Source organism: Rhinichthys klamathensis, unplaced genomic scaffold (genome assembly GCF_029890125.1).
Source record: "Rhinichthys klamathensis goyatoka isolate OS25496 unplaced genomic scaffold, OSU_Roscu_1.1 h1tg000009l_1, whole genome shotgun sequence".
Classification (NCBI taxonomy): Eukaryota; Metazoa; Chordata; class Actinopteri; order Cypriniformes; family Leuciscidae; genus Rhinichthys; species Rhinichthys klamathensis.
The window spans coordinates 2362501-2382163 of NW_026606562.1; the positions used below are offsets into that span (position 1 = coordinate 2362501).

Sequence of the window (19663 nt, forward strand, 5' to 3'; positions counted from 1 at the left end):
CCACTCACTCACTCACTCACTCACTCACTCAATCGACCCACTCACTCACTCACTCACTCGCTCGACCCACTCACTCACTCACTCACTCACTCACTCACTCACTCACTCACTCACTCACTCACTCACTCACTCGACCCACTCACTCACTCACTCACTCAATCGACCCACTCACTCACTCACTCACTCACTCACTCACTCACTCACTCGCTCGCTCGACCGACCCACTCACTCACTCACTCACTCACTCGCTCGACCGACCCACTCACTCACTCACTCACTCACTCACTCACTCACTCACTCACTCACTCACTATCACACGCAATGTCTTTTTTTAAAATCAAAATCTGGTCTTTCGTATCTTTACAAAAGTCGTTCAATGACTTGCTACTCTGTAAACATAGAGACAATACTTTGTGGGTTTAATCTTCTTTATTGAAGACATTTTTTTTCCACCTCAAGTCTCAAGTCAGTTTCATGCTGTCCTGTCATTCCCACAATGCATCATTACAGGTCACATTCAGTCACATTTTAGCATTTCAAGCAGAGGGAGGGATTCATATATTGTCATTTAGTTTCATTCATTATTGCTTTACACTGGAAATGAAGAAAGATGTGGCATTTGCAAACATGATTTTTCAACCAGAAGTTGTAAACATCATTGTCTTTTATTTAATTATCAGCGTTGTTTTTCCTGGCTGACACACAGTGCGTGGGCAGAGTTTTCAGGAAAGGTCTTTGTGAGTTTGAAAGAAGAGAAGCTATCGAAGACTGCATTAGTTAGGCTTGCAGTGTGAGAAACGCAGTGAAAAGCCTGAGATGTGTTCGGCATCTTATCCGTGGTGATTATTGTGGAGTTGCACGAGTGGTCCATATGTCAAGGCCAAGGGGCTGCTGCGTTACCGCTGGATTCGATTGACGCCTCTTAAGAGAGAGGAAAAAAAGAGAAAGAATAAGAACCGAGAGTGTACCACAAGCAAAAGCAATCAATTCAGGATTTTCTCTATATTGCGCCTCTGACATTTGATACTTCCTTCTGAAAACCTAAACAAGAATTTGTCATTGTGGATTTGCTTATTAAAACAATAGTTCACCTAAAATGAAAACCTCATGATAAAGAAAGTCAAATGTATTTGCCTTCATTTGTTCCAACTAACACAAAGGAGAGAGTTTGAAGAATGTGCACTCTCCTGTTTTACAATGATGTAATATGACATAAAAGAACCATAAAATGATGATGATGGTGATATAAGTAGTTTAAATACTAGCGCACTTGTGCACCATATTCCAATTTGTCTGAAGCCAAACAATATTTTACAATAATGCATATACACTTTCCGTCAAAAGTTTGGAATAATTACAATCGTTTTTTTGAAAGAAGTCTCTCATGCTCTTATGTATTTGATCCAAAATAGAGTAAAAACAGTAATATTGTGAAATATTGTTACACTATAAAAAATAAATGTTTTGTATTTGAATATATTTTAAAATGTAATGGATTTGGTTTTCAGATAAATGCAGGCTTGGTGAGCATAAGACACTTCTTTTGACTGTAGTGTAAATGGGAAAAGTTCTCAGATCTATACTGTACAATTTTTTTTATTTTTTTATGTAAAAAAGTGGTAGAAATGTAAAACCTGGTAAACACATTATATGTGATTGAACTGTAAAACACTGTAAACTTTGTAGTTTTTGGAAAAAATGTGTCAATTAATTTACATTGTAAATCTACATGGTACTTTTGCTTTAATATATAATAAACGTTTACAGTAAATTGTTTTGTAAAACGTTTTTTTAATCTCGCTTTTTTTCTCTCGTAAATTTAACAGGATTTTTTTTACAGTGTACGAAAAAGTTAAAGATTTTCGGTGAATAACAGCTTAAATTTCAGTCTTCCGAAAAAAAAAAAAAATTTGTTTTGTTTGTTTTTTGTCCAAAATTCACATTTAATACATTGTATGGAAATGAGCGGCTTGAACTTTCTACAAAATATCTCCTTTTGTGTTCCACAGATGCAAGAAAATCCTGATGTTTATCATTATTGCATATTCGTTTAACCTTCATCCCATTTCTCATTTATTACATCGGCATCTGTCAAGGACATTTCAACACAAAGCATCACATTCCTGTTGCTCCGTCATGCATTTGCATGTGTGTGTTTGCACCCATCTGACCATCTCTGGCAGGAACGACTTTCTCACTCGTCTAGAAGTGACGAGATGACCATCTTTTAAAAGTGCGGATGGCCAGTGAGCTTTAAAGCTTTCAAAACGATATTTTCACAGCAACGCCATAGAAGAACCATTTTTGGTTCCCGAATAACCTTTCAGTGATCAGTTCATATAATGCAAGTGTTTTTTAAAAAAAGAATTTCCACTATAAAGAACCTTTGTGTTATGAAAAGGTTTCATGTATATTTAAAATTCATTTATGATGCCAATAAAGTGTACCATTTCACCCTCTAGCCAGTAGCCTCGATAGACCAAACATATCACCAAACAGTCATGAAATAGAGCGACGGATTGGTGTAAACTAACAAATCACACCTGAAATTGATTAGCAGCAGTAGTTATGGATGTGTTACGGAAAATATTGAGGTAGAAGAGCCGGCAGGGCATCTCCAGACCTCTAGAGAGAAAACATGTGAATACATTTCTCTTGAATCTAAACCAGGGGTCTCAAACTCAACTTAACTGGGGGCCGCTGGAGGTAGAGTCGGGGTCAGGCTGGGCCGCATCAAGTATTCCACAAAAAAATAGTATTCAAGTATTACAAAAAAGGAGCACAACTGATCCAATCTTCTCAATATTTATTATTAACGTTTCTTCTGAACTGTTCCTCTGAATTTGAACATACCTTTCTGTACATGATTGGTTCTTTATGAGCTGTCCTTCTGACAGTTGAAGTTCGTTTTTACAAACTTTCTTTGTCTATAACACATATTTGTGATATTTATATTTGCTTATGTCCTTTTTATTTTCTTTATACAACACATTAATGATATTGAATGTTTTTTTTTTTTTTTTGGAAGGCACATTTCCTTTTATTATACTTAGAAAAACAATTATTGCTTTTGAAATACAAATATTTGCAGTCATGTCTGCCCGGCTTATTGAATTCTTTCTACACATGTATAGTGTCTCAAATTACTGACTGCACAAATCAAAGCAAACCTCCTTATGAACCTGTTGGACACATATTACAAGCTCAAAATGATTATTCTCACATTGTTTTAGAGCAGGGGTCTCCAACACGTCGCTCGCGAGCTGCCAGTAGCTCGTGGCCTGATTGGTGGCAGCTCGCCAAGGGGCCGTTCACATATCGCGCTCACATATTTTGGGCGCTCAAGTTCGTTATTTCAAATGTAGGTGCGCGGCAAGCGCGCTCATAATTGAAGCGACGCGCTCATTTTTTCCAGGCGCAGTATGTTTGTACTTCGCGGTTGTCTATGACAACTATTGACAACAAACCCACCGTGTCACGAGACTATCTATGGTAGCCCATAGGGGATATATTTATTTTTTTAAACGCGGCATACGCAACGACGGGCCGCACTAACATTAAACTTTAATGTCAAGTAGGGGGCCACAAAATATCACCCTGCGGGCCGCAAATGGCCCGCGGGCCGCGAGTTTGAGACCACTGATCTAAACCCTTTGGCATGATCATGTTCACTTCTAAACCTTGACTCACTCATCTCGCAGTTTACGTGTCTGTCAAAGCTGCAGGAACGTGTGTCACCTTCTCACTAGCTCTGCGGTGACTCATGGACGTACAGAACATTAGCTTTTTTTTTTTTTTTCTGTAGTGCTTAAAAATCTGAGATTTGGACCCTGCGAGGTGTTATTAGACAGTTATGATGATAAGTAGTAGACTGAGGTGGCAGCGTTCGGCAATGATTCCCTGCTCTGTGAGACTCCATAGGTGGTCAACGGTCCCGATCGGTAAATACTGGTTCACTGCAGCCATTACGAAAGCAGTCGATTGGAGCTATTGAATTGCAGGATTGCTCCCTATAGTCAGGACGTTTGCAGTGTGAAAGAAAAGAGGTGTTTTAGGGTGTGCAGTTTGGTTCTCTTTGTACTTCTAGCTCAGACCAAAAATGAAAATGATATGCAGTCAAACCAAAAATTATTATTACATATCATTTTTGATATTTGTTTTACTAGTGGTAGGTCGTGAGACAGAGGGTTGATTGGTACCATTTTGAGGGATTAAACGCATGGTTTTTTTTTTTAGGTATATGACCCTGTATTTGAAAAATGTGTGATAGCATTAGATTCAAGGTAGTTTTTGGTTCCGGAGGATGATTTTCAAACATATGTCAAGAAAAAGGATAAATGAATTTATCTTTAAATAGATTTTAAATTTTATAAAATTTAAAAAAATTGTATAAAATTGTATAAAATTTTATAAATTTTTATAATAATTTTTTTATTATTTTTTAAAATAAATTTTTAAAATTATAAAAGGATACATTTTTCTCTCTTGTAGTCACTGAACACCTTACCTTGAGGTAGGATGATATAAGTGTTGATTTCTAATGAAAGCTACCATGGATCGGATGCTATCACACATTTTCCAACACTAGAGATGTGTACCTTCTTGAAAATCAAAAAGAAATGTAATCCCTCAAAATGGTACCGGTAGCCCAAATTTGGGGTCCCGTCTCATGGCCTATGGGTGCAGGACACTATAGTTAATTTATGTAAGTGAGGATAGCAAAATTAAGTAAACTACCAGGAAAATTTATACAAATTTGGGACCAAAAATTATTCAGACACTTTGACCTGACTTAATGTGTTTTCTTTAATTGCTAATACGACCTTTTTACTCCACAGACTGAACAAAATGAAGCATTGCTTGGTTATTTGTTGAGCTAAACTGGTATTATCTAATTGTGTACTTAAATTTAACAGCTGACAGATATTCAACATAATTTATTTGTGACACAGTCTAACAGAAGGACGGACAAAACCAGTGAAATATCAACTGATTTGATAACTCTGAGTTCTTGTCATATTTTATTACCATTTTCTAAACTATAGCGAGTAAACTGTGATAATTTGAGAAATGTTGAAGGTGTCTGAATAAATTTTGGTTTGACTGTATTTAGTCCTTTTCGCTTGGCATTTACTCTTCATTTTTTAACACAGAACCTAAAGATATAAAAACAAAAAATGGCTTTTTATGATGTATGTTTTGCGTAGGAACTTACATTGGAAGTGGACGAGAGCCCCTTAAATGTCTTGGTCCGCATGTTCGGTGCGTAACCGGGTTCAGATCACACTTGTTCACATAAACCGCACTTACAGAGCTATCGCACCAGAGTTCGTTTTAATCAGACCAAACCCGCCAGGTGTGAATACCATAAATGTAACAAGTTCTCGTAAAGCTGTTTTGTGTCTTTAAACAATAAATGAATAGATCAATTTTTCAGAATGAATTAGTTTGAGTCGCCTGATTGGTGGTAGTTTTCTTCCCTGAAAGGGGTTATATCATAAAAACAATACCCTAAAACAGTCGTAATTGGTTTTTCAAAACCACACGGTATTTTTTTTTAATGTAGGATTTACTTTGAAACTATTTTATACTCAGAAATTGCTTGAAAATTTCACAAATAATTGCAGAATTAGAATGAAGTGTTTTATTGCTGCAGTTCCTTGACGACTTCTATTTAAATAGACTGTGAAATGAGTAACACCAGTTTGTTCAGTGTATAGTCGCATCCTTTTCTAACTCTTTTGCACAGCATCTATCATCTATCATCTGAAATGTTCAAACTGTTGAGATCGGATTGCAGGGATCAGGAACTTGTTAAATATAAACTTCTGCTGCTCTTTTATTTAAGCTGATATCATGTGAAAGGATATGCAGGTGCTACACATGTAGGAATGGGGCAAAGTTAAATCAACCTTTCCAAATTGAAATCTTATTGTTAGTTCTTCTGATGTTTAGGAATAATCCCACTTCTTCCTTATGTTACCTCGACTGTGTCTCTGAACTACAAATTGCTGCAAATGTAATAGTAGATGTAGTTTGAGGTCTTACGTCTTGATGTCTTTTAAATGACATTTGAAAATATATTCAAATTGTAAAATCTCAGTATTGATCGAACAAATGCAGCCTTGGTGAGAATAAGAGACTCATTTACTTTCTATACTATGTTCCAGGTTTCTGACATTAGTAATGTTACTGATTTTTTTTTTTAAGTCTTATTTTTGCATCTTAGTTTTAAAATATGCTAGTTTTGGATTGGGTTTTCATAGCCACATTGAAAAATGTCTCAAAAAAGCTTATTTTTCTTTAAAAAAAAACCCTCTCTAATCATTGCACCTGTCTCTGTATGCAAAACCTTATAATTCCACACACAATCCTCTGCGTTTCACGTGTCGATCTAAGCCACCTGTATTCTGCAGTCTTTCTTTCTCACTCTTTCCCTGTGAAGCTGAGCTGTGACACACACGTGGTTGCGAGGTGTTTGTCTGTTGAATAGTTGTGTACCGGTTCCTCCGCCTGCAGTGCATCAGGAAGGCTTTTTCCAAGCATCTGTTGTGCTGTTTGGCTGCAGCGGCGCTCCATCATTGGTTAGGTGTTTATAATGTTTGTCTCGCATGAGATTTATTCTTCAATGCGATAGCTGTACTAATATGGTGAACGTCTTTGAGCGTGATGTCATATTTAATTGCTTGTCTGTTGTACAGCGCTAATAGCAGTAAGTCATGGCGAGGCTGCCCTGGACGGCTTCATCAAATACCAGCGGAGCGGCTAACTGTGGGCTCAGAGCGCTCATTAACAGTGCCTGATAATTAACGTAAGCGGACTCCAGGCTCAGAGTTCATGTCTAAACATCCTGTTCGCTTTAGAGAGTGGAAAAGGATACGCTCACACACACATCTAACAGGGGAAGTCCTTAATGGTTGTGCTATCGATACCCAGACCAAAACCAGTTTAAATGCTTATGAAGAAAATGCTTCCGAATACAAGTCTGCAAAAAAAGTCTGCAATTTTTTTCAATTTCATGTATATATGTGTGTGTGTGTGTGTGTGTTTCCCTAGTAATGTGCATTTGAGATGGCTGACCTGCAAGGATTGGTGTTACTTTGACCTGGTCCCTGACGCCCACGACTTTCCACTTTCTCTTACGTGGATCGATTTCCACTTTCAATTAATCTAGGCCAAAGCTGAAATTATGTTTTATTTATGTCTGGAAGCATTTTGGTAGAATATTTATTGATTTTTTTTTTTTTAAATAAATTTTCTGAGCTTTTACATACTTCCAACATGAGCTAGTCGCAAACTTCGTAGTGCGACTAGCCATGCCTTGATTTTCAGAATTTTTACACAAATCAATAGGATGTCGACTCGTATGCATCATCACTGCACAAGCGGCTCGTGACCGATCACTGACTGAGACTGGCTCTAATACACTTTCATTTAAGCAGAATATCTCAAATGCAGAAATCCAGCTAACTTGTTTGTCTGTGTTTTCAGATCATTGGCGGCTCTTCCGCACGCAGTGCACAGAGAGCAAGTAAATATTAAGTAAAACACCAAGCAGAAAATATATCATAGAAAAGCTCTAATTGGGCAATGTAAACTCTTGACTCCTGGCAACCACAAACATGAAAGCTCGTAGTAGAGGCTTGTACAGCAGTCTGTAATATTTTGTCGTTTTTTTTTTTTTTGACAAAAATTGTGGTAAAGTTGTTATTTTTGACTACATTTTAGTCTGTTCTTGTTTCATCAACGATATTGCATGTTGATATAGTCACAGTTATTGTTTAATGACCTTATTGTCATCTAGTCTTAGGGGCTGTTGTTTACACGACACCGTTTTTAACTAAAAACGTAAAACTTTTTATGCGTTTTGGCCGTTCGGTTACACGACAACAGCGTTTTGAGTGCCTGAAAACGCAAAGTTTTGAAAACGTGTTTCAAGTGCAAGTTCTTGAAAACGGTCTCCGTGAATCTCTGAAGACGATGACGTCATGCACATGCGTATCACGTGTTCAGTCTATAGTCTTTCATCGCCACCTAATGGCCTGGAGCAGAATACAGCGTTTGTAGTCGTATTCGTGGATCCGTGTGACTGGGGATCGTTTTGACAGTGAACAATAAAACGTCCCCGCTTTAAGCATATCGCTGTCGTGCAAACGTACCCTTAGTCATGGGGAAAAAGCTTGGAGACGAACATTTTCCAACATAGATTTCGTTAATAAAAAAAAAATAAAAAAAAAATAAAGGTGTGTAATGTGCTAATGAAAAAGAAAATCAAACCACACCACAACAAAACTGCTTGTTTTCTTGAGGTTGAATTAAGCAGTTTTCCTTTCACCCGCACAACCCCCAGAATCAATGAAGGATTCATCTCAGATGTAGATTACAGCTAAACCTGTCCTGGGAGTGTTTGCAGGAGGCCGATCTCGGCTCGCTGTTAGTCCGGCTGGCCTGGAAGGTTCATCAGAACAACTGTAAATATTCTTGATTGACGAGCGCTCTAAATGCGTTTGCTGGTAATCGAAGGGCTGCTGTCGAGATATGATGAAACGCCTATGAAATGGATGGGCCAGAACAGCAGGAAATGAAACGAGGGTGATTTATCCGCCAAGTCTTCTCAGGGATTTCATCTGCAGTTCAAACCTAAATCAAAGATATTCCTTTTCTGAATATCATTAATTTTTAGAATGTAAAATACCATAAACCTATTTTGCATGGCAGACTGTATTTTTGTCATTTTCTTGATTAGTATTATTTGATTATGATGAAGGTTTGATCCCTAAGGTTCCACCTGTAGTTAAATAAACTATTTAATTGTCTCAAATGCAAGGTTTTATTTATTTATAATCCGCTTAAACCGTGCAGGAATAGAGTCAAGCTAATCAATTACACATTCCTCATTTACATGTCCACAGGCTGTTGGGCAAAACTGTTGGATTTGTCCTGCTGAGCTTTAATGGTGGGAATCTTGCAGAAAAAATGACAGCTGAGCTGAAGTGACTGCGTTATAGTAGACTAAAGCAGTTTGCTTGTTTCATTCTAGCACTGATCAAGGCCTTTCTGCATTGAATCGTCTGAAATAAGCGAATTAAAAAGAAAAGATCCCTCTTCTGTTAATGACTGAGCTGTGAGGGATTGTTCACATATATCTGTCTAAAATTCCCCCACCCTTTATGGGCTTCATCTCTCTTTGTGTATTAAAGATGTTTTTCACCTGACTTAATTAATATAATTAAATGATCACATGCATTTGTTTTGACAGCCCCATTGTTTCAGATTTAAACATCTCATGTTCATTTACGTCTCAAAATGTAGATTTGGAGTGAGAAAGCTTTTTCACTAAATTGTTGTTGTTGCCAATGTGGACCAGTAATGTAGCAAAGGTAAAGAGAAAGCTCTCAAACAAAAGCTTATATTGGTCTTGCCACACAGGCATCTGAAGCTCAGCATGGTGCTCAAGGAGGAACATTTTAGAGCTTAGCAGATGTTATGACTTTAGGATTTCCCTTTACTTATAGTTCATTCACCTGCAATATGATGTCCTGTCTTTTGGACAGTACTGTGAATATGTGTGTTGTAAACTTCCTTGTTAATGCTCTTTTTAGCTGTGGTTTTGTTTTCGGCACAATTTTTATGCCACATGCTCATTTGTGTCATCACTGTTAACATGATATAGTAAGATTTGTCGTCAACACAAGATTTTAGTCATACTACTGTGTCTCGTAATCCTATTTCCCTAATGATGGACTATTCACAGTACATGAAACTGATATCGAAAAAGTCCTCTTACAGAAAAAGCTTGGGTTTTAATTAGCCCCAGGCTCGTATGAGGTTTCTCCAGTGCTGTCAGAGTTTTGACATATTGTTCTTTGACAGTATTGATCCTTTGTGATAAATAATACACTAATAAGGGTGGACCACACACAGCTCAGAGGCAGCAATTGCATCCCACTACATAATGTCCCCTAACAGGAGTTTTTGTACAGCATGAAAAGACACGTACCCAGCAGGACATGCACTCCGGGTGGTGGCAATGATAGAATGTACTATAATTGATGTTGTAAGACTTTAGATATTGTAAGACTAATTTAGGGAGAGTGGGGGTATGATGTGCCAGTGGGTACGTCAGATTCAACTGCATGTGATTTACGAAATGCGTATAAGTCCATTTTATTCCCAATATATGTATGTAAAAAAAAAAAATATGGATATATTATATATAATGTTTCAAAATGTATAAAACAATCCACGAACCACTGATTTAAGCATTTTTCCCAAAATGTTTCAGATGCTTCGAGCGAGGTAAGATATGCCTCAACTAATAGTGGAAGTAAGCTTTTTATCCAAATGCCAAAAATATAAAAAAAAAACCATAAAAATGATAAAATGTTGTTTACAAAAGAAGTTGCAGCGTAGTTAATGAAAATGAGTAGTGTGCAACAAAATATACAAATTCTTTAGATTATGGGAATATTGTGGATTTTTAAAATGTTTTTCTGATTTACATTCATAATTGTATTTGAAATGTAAATTATTTACTCTCTAGTTACTCAACTTACCCCTAGATATGAGTTTTGTTTGCCCCTATTTGAAATATATTGAATAGATGCAGTTGTAAAATACATCTTGAAATATATTTATGAATGCTGGGAAAATCCTGCCAGCATTTACTTACCCTCATGTCTTCCCAAATCTGTATATCTTACTTTCTTCTGTGGAACTTTCAAAAAAGATGTTTTGAATGATGTTGTTGTTGACTTCCAATGTATGAACAAAAAACATTGACATATTTCACAAAATATCTTCTTTTATTTTTTCACAGAAGAAAGTCAGTTTTGCAATGTACAGTTTTGAAATGAAATGGGGCTGAGTAAACGATGGCAGGAATTTCATTTTTAGATAAACTATCCTTTAATAAAAATAAAAAGTGGCACAAATTACCCCACTCAGAGAATTGGTGGAAACTGTGGATGCCTTGGATGTCAAAATGCTTGTCCATGCAAATTAAGGTAGAATTGTGGCACAAAACAGTGTAGTAATGATGATGATTGTGATGATGGTGGTTTTAGTGACAGCATTACAACTTTGATTCATAAAGCAGATGGAACACACTCATTAATATGCAGTTATTCTGGGGAAGATTGGCTTCGGCTCAAGGGTAATATACTATTGTAAAATACTCCCTTCTACTGCCTGTTTTAATTTTTGGGTCATGGCATGTCTCCAAATCATCACACAAACTTGATTAATCAGAATTGCTCGCTTCACTGGGTCTGAGGTTCCAGCGAGGAAAATATTATTAGTGGTTTGTGCTGTAACTTCAGTGGTCAGTAGAATATCTGTGTGCCATTTTCAACCAAATAAGGATATTTTTGTAAGTTGTTGTAAAATGCAGCCATGATATTCATGAACTTTTAGATTGTATCCCAGATATATCACACAAGTTCACTCATGCTCTGGCTGGCAGTAGCTTTTGATTGTGTTTTATTCTTATACAGTTGCAAACAAAGTGTTATATTTACTCTTGAATGGAAAGCAAGAATGTGAGGACACACATTCTAGTTTGTATGCTCACCTTGGCCAAAGAGACTTTTATAAGAAGGCAGACATTTACCTCTGGGGTCGAAGCAAAAGGATTTATTAAGAAGCTGATAAAGAAGGGATTTGTGGAAGGGGAAGAAGGGGGGGTGGGGGGTGGCAAGGGGAAACATGGAATGCTTAGGGAGGCGGGAAAAGTACTTCAGTTTTTTCACAGATTCCATTTCATTCAATTTCATCCATTTCAAGTTATAATCTTAATAAGGATAGGATGCGACCTCTGTGTGATATCCACATTCACTCTGATAGCTTAGGAGCACCAACTTGCATGACTGAATGTCAATTTTTTTTAAACAACTTCTCAACAATCCCTACTTTTTAGTGAATGCATTTTTTATGACCAAAACCCTTACATTTTCAAAGTGGGCATGACTGCTTGAAAGGGATTTTCTGCTGCTAACTACTCACTAAGTTGTCAATGGGAAACACAGGGGTACAAAGGACACCTAAAAAAAACAAAAAATCAACATTATAGTCATATCTGTAAAAAACTAGATATTCAATAGGCTCTTGTCATTCTCCTTCATATCGTTCATGCTATTTCTAGAGTAGAGTAGGGTTTATGCAGTATTCATTGGGTTATATGCTCTAGACAAGGCATTCATAGCTATGAATCTATCAAGGCTCAAGCAGTGGTAAAGGGGAAGCTTTTACCCTTCTCAATTTTTGTAGTTTCAAACCATTTCCTTCTTCATGTATCGTCTCATAGCTCAGTAAAACTTTACAGCCAAATCTTGGGAGCACATGGCTCCATCTTTTTGGATTTTGTTTGTATATCTCTCTTCTCTCTGATAGTATGTGCTTTCCTGGTCTGTTCTGCTCCCTGCTAAGGGCTTGCAAAGCCCTCTCCCTGATCTGTCCTGAGTAGCTGTGCAGTTACAGACTGCCACGTTGAAGGACCCACATGCTCATTTGAGCAGGTCGTTGGGTTGAGAGAAAGCAGCCGCTATGGCACAATAGTGGTGTCTGAGAAGACAGAAGTGACAGAGTCAGCATCGCTCCGTGTTACTGCCAGCTTGGGATACTCGAGGGCCAGTGATGCCCGCGGCCTCCCATTCTGTGCCTCCTTGATGGGTTCCAGAAAGACCACATGCTTGTTGTTACTGACCTTGCGGCCGGGCCCCTCCGTGGTGGCAGGTGGCGTGGGCGTCAGGATAGATGACTGGGCGCTGCATTCGTTTGCAGGGCTTGGTGTCACTGGTAGGGGCTGCTTGCGACACCAGCAGCGGCAGGGTGTCAAGTAGAGGTACATTAGGACCAAAACAAGGCTGACAACACAACCCAGCAGGGTTGTAAAGCCAGTATTAAAGGACTCCTCCTCCTGGGGGTGTATCAACACAGTTAGATTAACTTCACAAGTCTCGTTGAGTGACTCTTGATGGTATTGAGCCATGCACAAGTATACCCCAGAGTCCTCCACTTGTGCTGCCAAGATTTCCAAAGTACCGTCTGCATACATTCGCAGAGTATTGTTATTACCAGGGGGAGCAATGTATTCCTTACTTGGGGATACCCACCAGTAGGTAAGATGCTTTCCCTTTAATTGAATTGTTTCACAATTCAACTTCACTGAATTTCCAGCGTCTGCTGTCAGACTCTTCTTAATTTGAAGTTTTACCTTGCAATTTTCAAAGAATCGTACATATTGAAGAAACTTCACTGGAGCACGGTGGTCGCCATGAAGCAAGCAGGTATGCTCCTCCCGAAAATCTCTCACTGAAGTAAAGCCTCTATGCTCCCACTGTTTAAACATGCTGTATATTGAGCACCCACAATTTAGGGTATTGTTGTGCAGGAACAACCCTCTCTGTAGTGATTCCTCTAGAGCCTCAATATCCTCGACCGGAAGGTTGGGCATACGGTTCGAGCTTAGATCCAGCGTCATATTAGCATGTTCTTGAATGGAAAAAAAGGGGAAATCTGTCAGTCTGTTATGACTCAGGTAGGCTTTGTGTAGGTTGCTTAAACCACTCAGGGCTTTGCTCTCCACCCTAACTATGCGGTTGTTGTAAAGGAGTAGCTCCTCGATTCCTACTAACTCTTGAAAGTAATGCTGCTCAATAATGTTCAGTTGATTGGAGGAAAGGTCCAGATGGCGTATGTTACTTGTATTCCGGAAGGTTCCAGGAGTGAGTCTGCTCAGCTGATTGTGGGCTAACCGTATGGTGTCAAGATTAGGAAGGCCAGCAAAGCTACCCTCCTTAAGACATTCTAAGCGGTTGTGGTTGAAGTCCAATGTTACCACCATTACAGGCAACTCTACCGGGAATTGGACAAGGCCAAGGTTGGTGCAGCTTAGGATATCAGATGCAATCAGGCAGCCAGAAGGGAGATTGGCTCTGACTAGCTGCAGCAGAAAAGAGCTCAGCATTAGGGGTGCGGCCACACCCTGAGCACACAGCATTGTGCCGTAAGGATGCTTTCGTTAGGAATCAGAGTAGCCAGAGTTTCACCAGGGTAGAGGTCCACACACTGTCAAAAGCTGTCGTCTTGATTAGCTGTTCCTATCCTTAATAATCTGACATATCAGATTGCAAGAAAGAGAACAAAAAAATAAAACTGTTATTTAATACAGCGAATACCTTGCTTAATAATTATTTGTTCACTTGGCACTGTTCTGTCAGCCTAAGGGATGAGAGTGCATCTATTCAAGGACTATTATCAACTTGCTGATCCCGAAACATCACGTTAAACTGAGACATTCAAATCTTAGAAGTTAAAGACCATTAGATTATCTTTACCTTAAGATTGCCAACAGTTGCTCCAAATAATCCCCCTCATAACTCCTTGTTTGGCTGGCACTTGGTCATTCTTGTCCATTCTCAGCAATAGAGGGTTGACTGCATTCATTTAAGTCATTGAAGGAAAAGCAATTGTTTTTGCCCCATCCTCAAAGCTGAGCCCAACCTTCTGTGAACCATCCTTTTTACAGTTGGTGTTGTTTTGCAGTCCTGACATCTGAGACGGAACAGTAGAGGTCTTAAATCAAGAGTTAGCTCGCTGCCGCAGGCTGGGGGATGTTTTTGAGAAAGTCAGCATCCTGTCCAGTTCAGTTAGTATAGTTGAACAGCAGGCACACAGCGTGTCACACGAGCGCTGGCCCACTGTAACCCTTACGATACAAGCAATCTGTTGTTTGTTTTAACCAGAAGATAAGGATACAGTACATTTGTTTATAAATGTTCCTTCAGTACCTGGAGAAAGTAGTCCTTAAATTTAAGACAGTTTTTCCCTGTTCATTTTGTTCAAATGACAAACAATATTTGCTGAGTTAGGACTAATAACTCTCTGTGACTCTTAAGCTTCCAGTGTCCACGTGGCATCTATAAAAACTGTTGAAAAGATGAAAACACAAACATCAGGATCTTACAGCTTTTTGGTATCTCTTCCAAATCCTGGTCTTTTATCAAAATGTTCTTTTCTCAGCATCCATCCATTCTTTCCGTTCCTCCGATTTGCGCTCTGAATCGTATGGGTCTTCCTCTTTTTCCTCTCTGTCTCTCTCTCTATCTCTCTCTCACAGACCTTAAGTGCGTACTACACTCCTCTGCCTCTCTCTTTCCTCACTGCACTCTATAAACAGACAGGCATGGTGTTTCAGAGGAGGAGCACTCTGGAGGGGGTGGGTTTCTTCTGAGTACTGATTGGTTGAAGTGAGAGATTATGAAAGGGAAGTGTTTGCCTGAGCCTCCCCTGGTGGAGCTGCCCCCCCCCCCCCCCCCCCCCCCATCCCTTGTGTTTGTCCAATTATGCAATTGCCTTCGCAGATACCTCTTAGTCAGGTTATGTTTATTCTCTTTAGCTTCAATATCTCATTGACCTGTGTCCTTTAATGGTGATCTGAATAAGCTGTAACTGCTTGGATTAAAATATTCACATCAAAAGGTATGGTGTTTATATATTATATTATATTCTTATTATTTATTTATATTTGAAAGCTTGTTGTGATTAGCTAATCATTTAAAGGGAAGGAGTCTAATTTTGCTGTCACGAAAGCAGTACGAAATGGAAATACATATCCTTGTGCAGAAGTAGAGACAAAAATGGAATTCTTTTCTTTTTCTTTTTTATGTAAAAGGATGTAAAATAACAATAAACAGTCCATATGACTTGGCTATATCCTGAGTGTTTTAAAGTCATGAAGTCAACAATCGAAATGATCCACGTTGTGCAAGGTTTGATGTCAAGTGACAACAACAATTATTCTGATGTGTCTAGTAACTGAATGCAATTGGCCAAGTTCGAATATCCAGTTCATTGTGTATTCATAACGGTTGAGTGCACACTATAAACCTGACATTACTCATGAATTAAAGATAGTGGGTGTAGCCGTGTCCTTGAATTTGTTTTATCTGTGCCTGTAGAGAATCTTTATATTGCTTGTAGCACACATTTTCTTTGTATGTATGTATGTGTGTGTGTATGTGTTTTGGTGCCTGTGTAAGCTGTCTCTGCCCCTCGGTCATAGTTGCACAGGTGTCATGGTGTATTATACTCTGAAGCCAGTGCTGTGGGCCACTGCCAAATGTCTTCGAGAAGCTCTACACACACATACACTCCTCTGGGTCCCTTTAATACACAACCCATTACTTCTCACCGTCTTCGCCAGTTTCATATCTCTAACTAATTGTCGAGGGCCACATTTTCGACAGGTTTCTTGTCACTCTTCCTCAGGCGAAATATTTCACCGAGCGTTTAGCAAAGACTGAGTCTAAGTTGAGTCTCACTGTCAACAGTCCCCTGATATGACATTGTTCTGGAAAATTGGTTTCCTGACTTTAAAGTTGCTCAGTTTTCACAAACAATACTCTAGAAGTGAAGGAAACATGCAGGGAGACAGGAAGAGGAACCCTAAGGTTAATAGATTAGTCTCTCTCGCACATGTTTCCAGATAACCAGCAATTTGAGCCGGAAGTTGGTTTGCACCTTTTGATAACTTTCCCCCAAGAACCAGTGAAGCGTCTAACTGCTTATTATGACGTCCCTACTGACGTCTTTACTGCACTTTCTTCAGCATGACATATCCATCTGCTTCCAGAGACCCATTAGAAAGCACTTTCAAACAAGCACCGTAAACTTTTAGACGACCCCAGATACAATGTTAAGTCTTTCCAAAGACCGTCATTGTCATTGGCATGGTGTACCATCTATCATTCTGTGACAGTTAGTATTGTTTGAAGATAAGAGCTAATATATGACTCGTGGTAAAGGGCTTGGCTTCAGACATGTTGGTTAATGAAAGCAACATGTCTGAAAGCAACAGTTGTTGATAGGGATGCACCGAATCCAGATTTGTGGGGTTCGGCCGAATACCGAATCCACTGGTTAATATTCTGCCGAATCCGAAACCGAATACCGGATCCTACTCTCATCCTCAGTCCATTAACACAGTAAACACATTAATGAAGTAAACAAAGTGGATTTTTCATTTTATTTTATTACTGTAAATAATAAACACTACTTTTACTTTTATAACTGTAAAAAAAAAAGAAAAAAAAGAATAAGCAACATTATGCATTTTAACAGCGGCGATGTTGTGTAGCCTATTTAGAGTCCTTGCCACCATGAGACAAATCGGCATTGCAAATTGAACATGTAGCTCGACTTGAATTGCCTTCTTTCACTGAAAGTACTGCCAAACAACACTTTTTCTGCACACGAGTTCCATTTTCACTTTCTCACAGCCTACTGCATTCGAACGGTCCACCTACTGTAGCGAGTGGAAATAAGGTGTGTCCCCTTTAAGAACTGCGCGCCGTATGTGTCGTGCGCCTCGAACACATGCCCATGTATGCGGGTTATTTCTGTTTGATGCTCATTTTTACCTTATTTTGTTAAGTAACGCTGTGGACGGTAGAACGTGTGACAGACAGTTACACAAGTTCGATTGTGGAATAAAGTGCGAGTTGTGAGATGCCAATCGCCTCCGTGAGTCTGTCTGGCCTCTGCAATAACTACTACAGGCTTGTTCGACTTGAACCGGCGCTGCACAGACAGATGAGTTTATGACATCAAAGTCCCGCGAGAGCAATTCAGAAGCATAAGGAGCCGTCTGCTCTCTATTCGTTCACGCGGTACTTTGATGTCATTCACTGATCGGTGACTTCGACGTAGCGCGCGTAGTGCAAGCCTAGGGTTCGGTTCGGTGGAAAAAAATTCTGAGGTTCGGCAGAAACCGAACCCCGTTAAAAAGCCCAATATTCGGCCGAATCCGAATCCTGGATTCGGTGCATCCCTAGTTGTTGATTGACCTCAGGGGTCTGCTTATGTCTTCAAGACAGACAGACATTTGGTTCTCAATGGCTGGGTAGTCAGTCATTGAAGACAAACAAAGTGATGTGCCAAGAATGCGTCCCATAAAAGCTTTGTTTTGTAGGGAAAGAGTAGGTAGGTGAGTCTGTTGCAGCTAAAAAGTTCCTACTTACGAGTTTGGAAATCGCAATTATGATTTGACGTGTATTCATTCCGACACTGCATTGTTCTACTCTACTAAAGAATCACATTCAGTCCATTGTATGCATTTAAGTACCGTGTACTTTAACATGTATTTTAAGTACCTAGCACAATAGCGATAATGGCATGCTGAGGGATATCGATGGATTCGACAACCCTTCAAAGTTTTCCCGCATAATTCTGTGGTAATTACTCAAATTACTCTTGCGCTTGTTCATAAATCATAAGTCTTTTTCCAGCTGTCCACAAAGAACTGTGGATAATGAATCTGTTTTTGCTTTTTTTTTCACTTCGAGTCAACAAGGACAAAGCGTCAAGAAGCATCTACGGACCTGGGTAATATACCTTCATCTGCGTGTCTCTTTTGATCTCGGGTAATTAGATGGGATGTTGCATTATTGTTGACACACTGCATGCATTCAATTCAATCTGCAATCCAAGATCTTTTTGGAGCGTTAAAAAAATGTAACTGCAGCCAGACAATTCATAAACTCAAAAAGAAAATTGAGGCAGACTGTTGTGCTGTTTTCTACAAATGTTTGAGACAGACTTCATGCAGAGGAACTGAAGGAGAACGATTTGAGACATTGCCACTAAATTGCCTCTGTTATTGTGTGCTTTCTCATTCCTGAGCATAATAAAGCACAGAGCTGCATTCAGAGCAGAGTTCATGTACCATTTCATAGTTATACGAATGCCTGTTTTGTGCAGTGTCCCTTATTTGTGTACATTTGAGTGGATGTGTGAAGCATCTTAAGAATCACTTGGTTCATTTAGAATACGTTCAGATCAGAGTCACAGTTCAGAGTCATCGGTCCTATGCACAGAATTGAATATATTATTCCTTTACAGTGAAGAAGAAAAGCCCATAAATAAAGAATATGTGGGTCGGGGACTTGTCCTAGAGGGTAGTGCACATGCTCTGACATGTTTCATGATCGGCTCAGACGCCTACAGTCTGTTCACTGACCAACATCTCATACATATTGCTCACAAGAATGCAAGAGCTTCTTAAATTACCCGTTTCAGTCTGATTGGCTTGTTTACGCATCTTCAAGGATTCTGGGGAGGCCAGTCTGCCTGCAAACAGAGCTGTGTTTACAAGATATCGGGTTGATAGTGCTTTTTCAGTGAGTGCTTTTGAGGAAGTACTAATTACTCGATTTGCCAGGCAGTTAATGGCATCAAATCATTGCAAGTACATATTTCCATTTACAGAATGAAGAATGGCTTTCAATATTGTAGGTTACTTGCTGTTGCCTCTAGTGATCATTAGAGGAAATATGATGAATGATTTGAAGTGTACGTCAACATGCAAGTTTGAAGAACTTTATTTAAATGAAGTATACACCTCTTTAGCTATTGTCAGTGATTAGGTTGCTGACCCCTGCTATAGACTATATACAACTATACGGTCCCTTTCACCCAAGAGCCCCTTGTAAGCTCTGTAACCAGCCCTAACCGTCTTTTTGCATGCCAAGTGTAGTTTTGGTGTATCCAGGCATATTTTTGAAGGATGTGAGGAAATCGTGAGCCGTGTGTATGTTGTGATGGAAGCTGTTCCAAAAGCCTCCCCCACACTCATCTGTCAGCCCTGCTGTGCCTGGGAGAGGCA

The 19663-nt window shown here is 39.1% G+C and overlaps 2 protein-coding genes across 5 annotated transcripts in view; one reads left to right on the top strand and one right to left on the bottom strand.

Moving 5' to 3' along the window:
- Positions 1-19663, top strand: part of LOC130093454 (E3 ubiquitin-protein ligase RNF123) — a 155886-nt gene that overhangs the window by 86837 nt on the left and 49386 nt on the right. The gene's annotated exons all lie outside the window — the stretch shown is intronic.
- On the bottom strand, positions 805-14785 carry amigo3 (adhesion molecule with Ig-like domain 3). Of its 2 annotated transcripts, XM_056260568.1 has the most exons (3): positions 14337-14785; positions 12704-14104; positions 805-921 (listed from the first exon to the last, which is right to left on the bottom strand). In XM_056260568.1, the coding sequence occupies exons 2-3, from the start codon at positions 13997-13999 to the stop codon at positions 844-846; spliced, it is 1374 nt and encodes a 457-aa protein (XP_056116543.1). In that variant the 5' UTR covers positions 14000-14104; positions 14337-14785; the 3' UTR covers positions 805-843. The 2 variants fall into 2 exon arrangements, with proteins under 2 accessions (XP_056116543.1, XP_056116542.1); XM_056260567.1 differs by lacking the exon at positions 805-921 and having other exon boundaries at positions 11620-14104.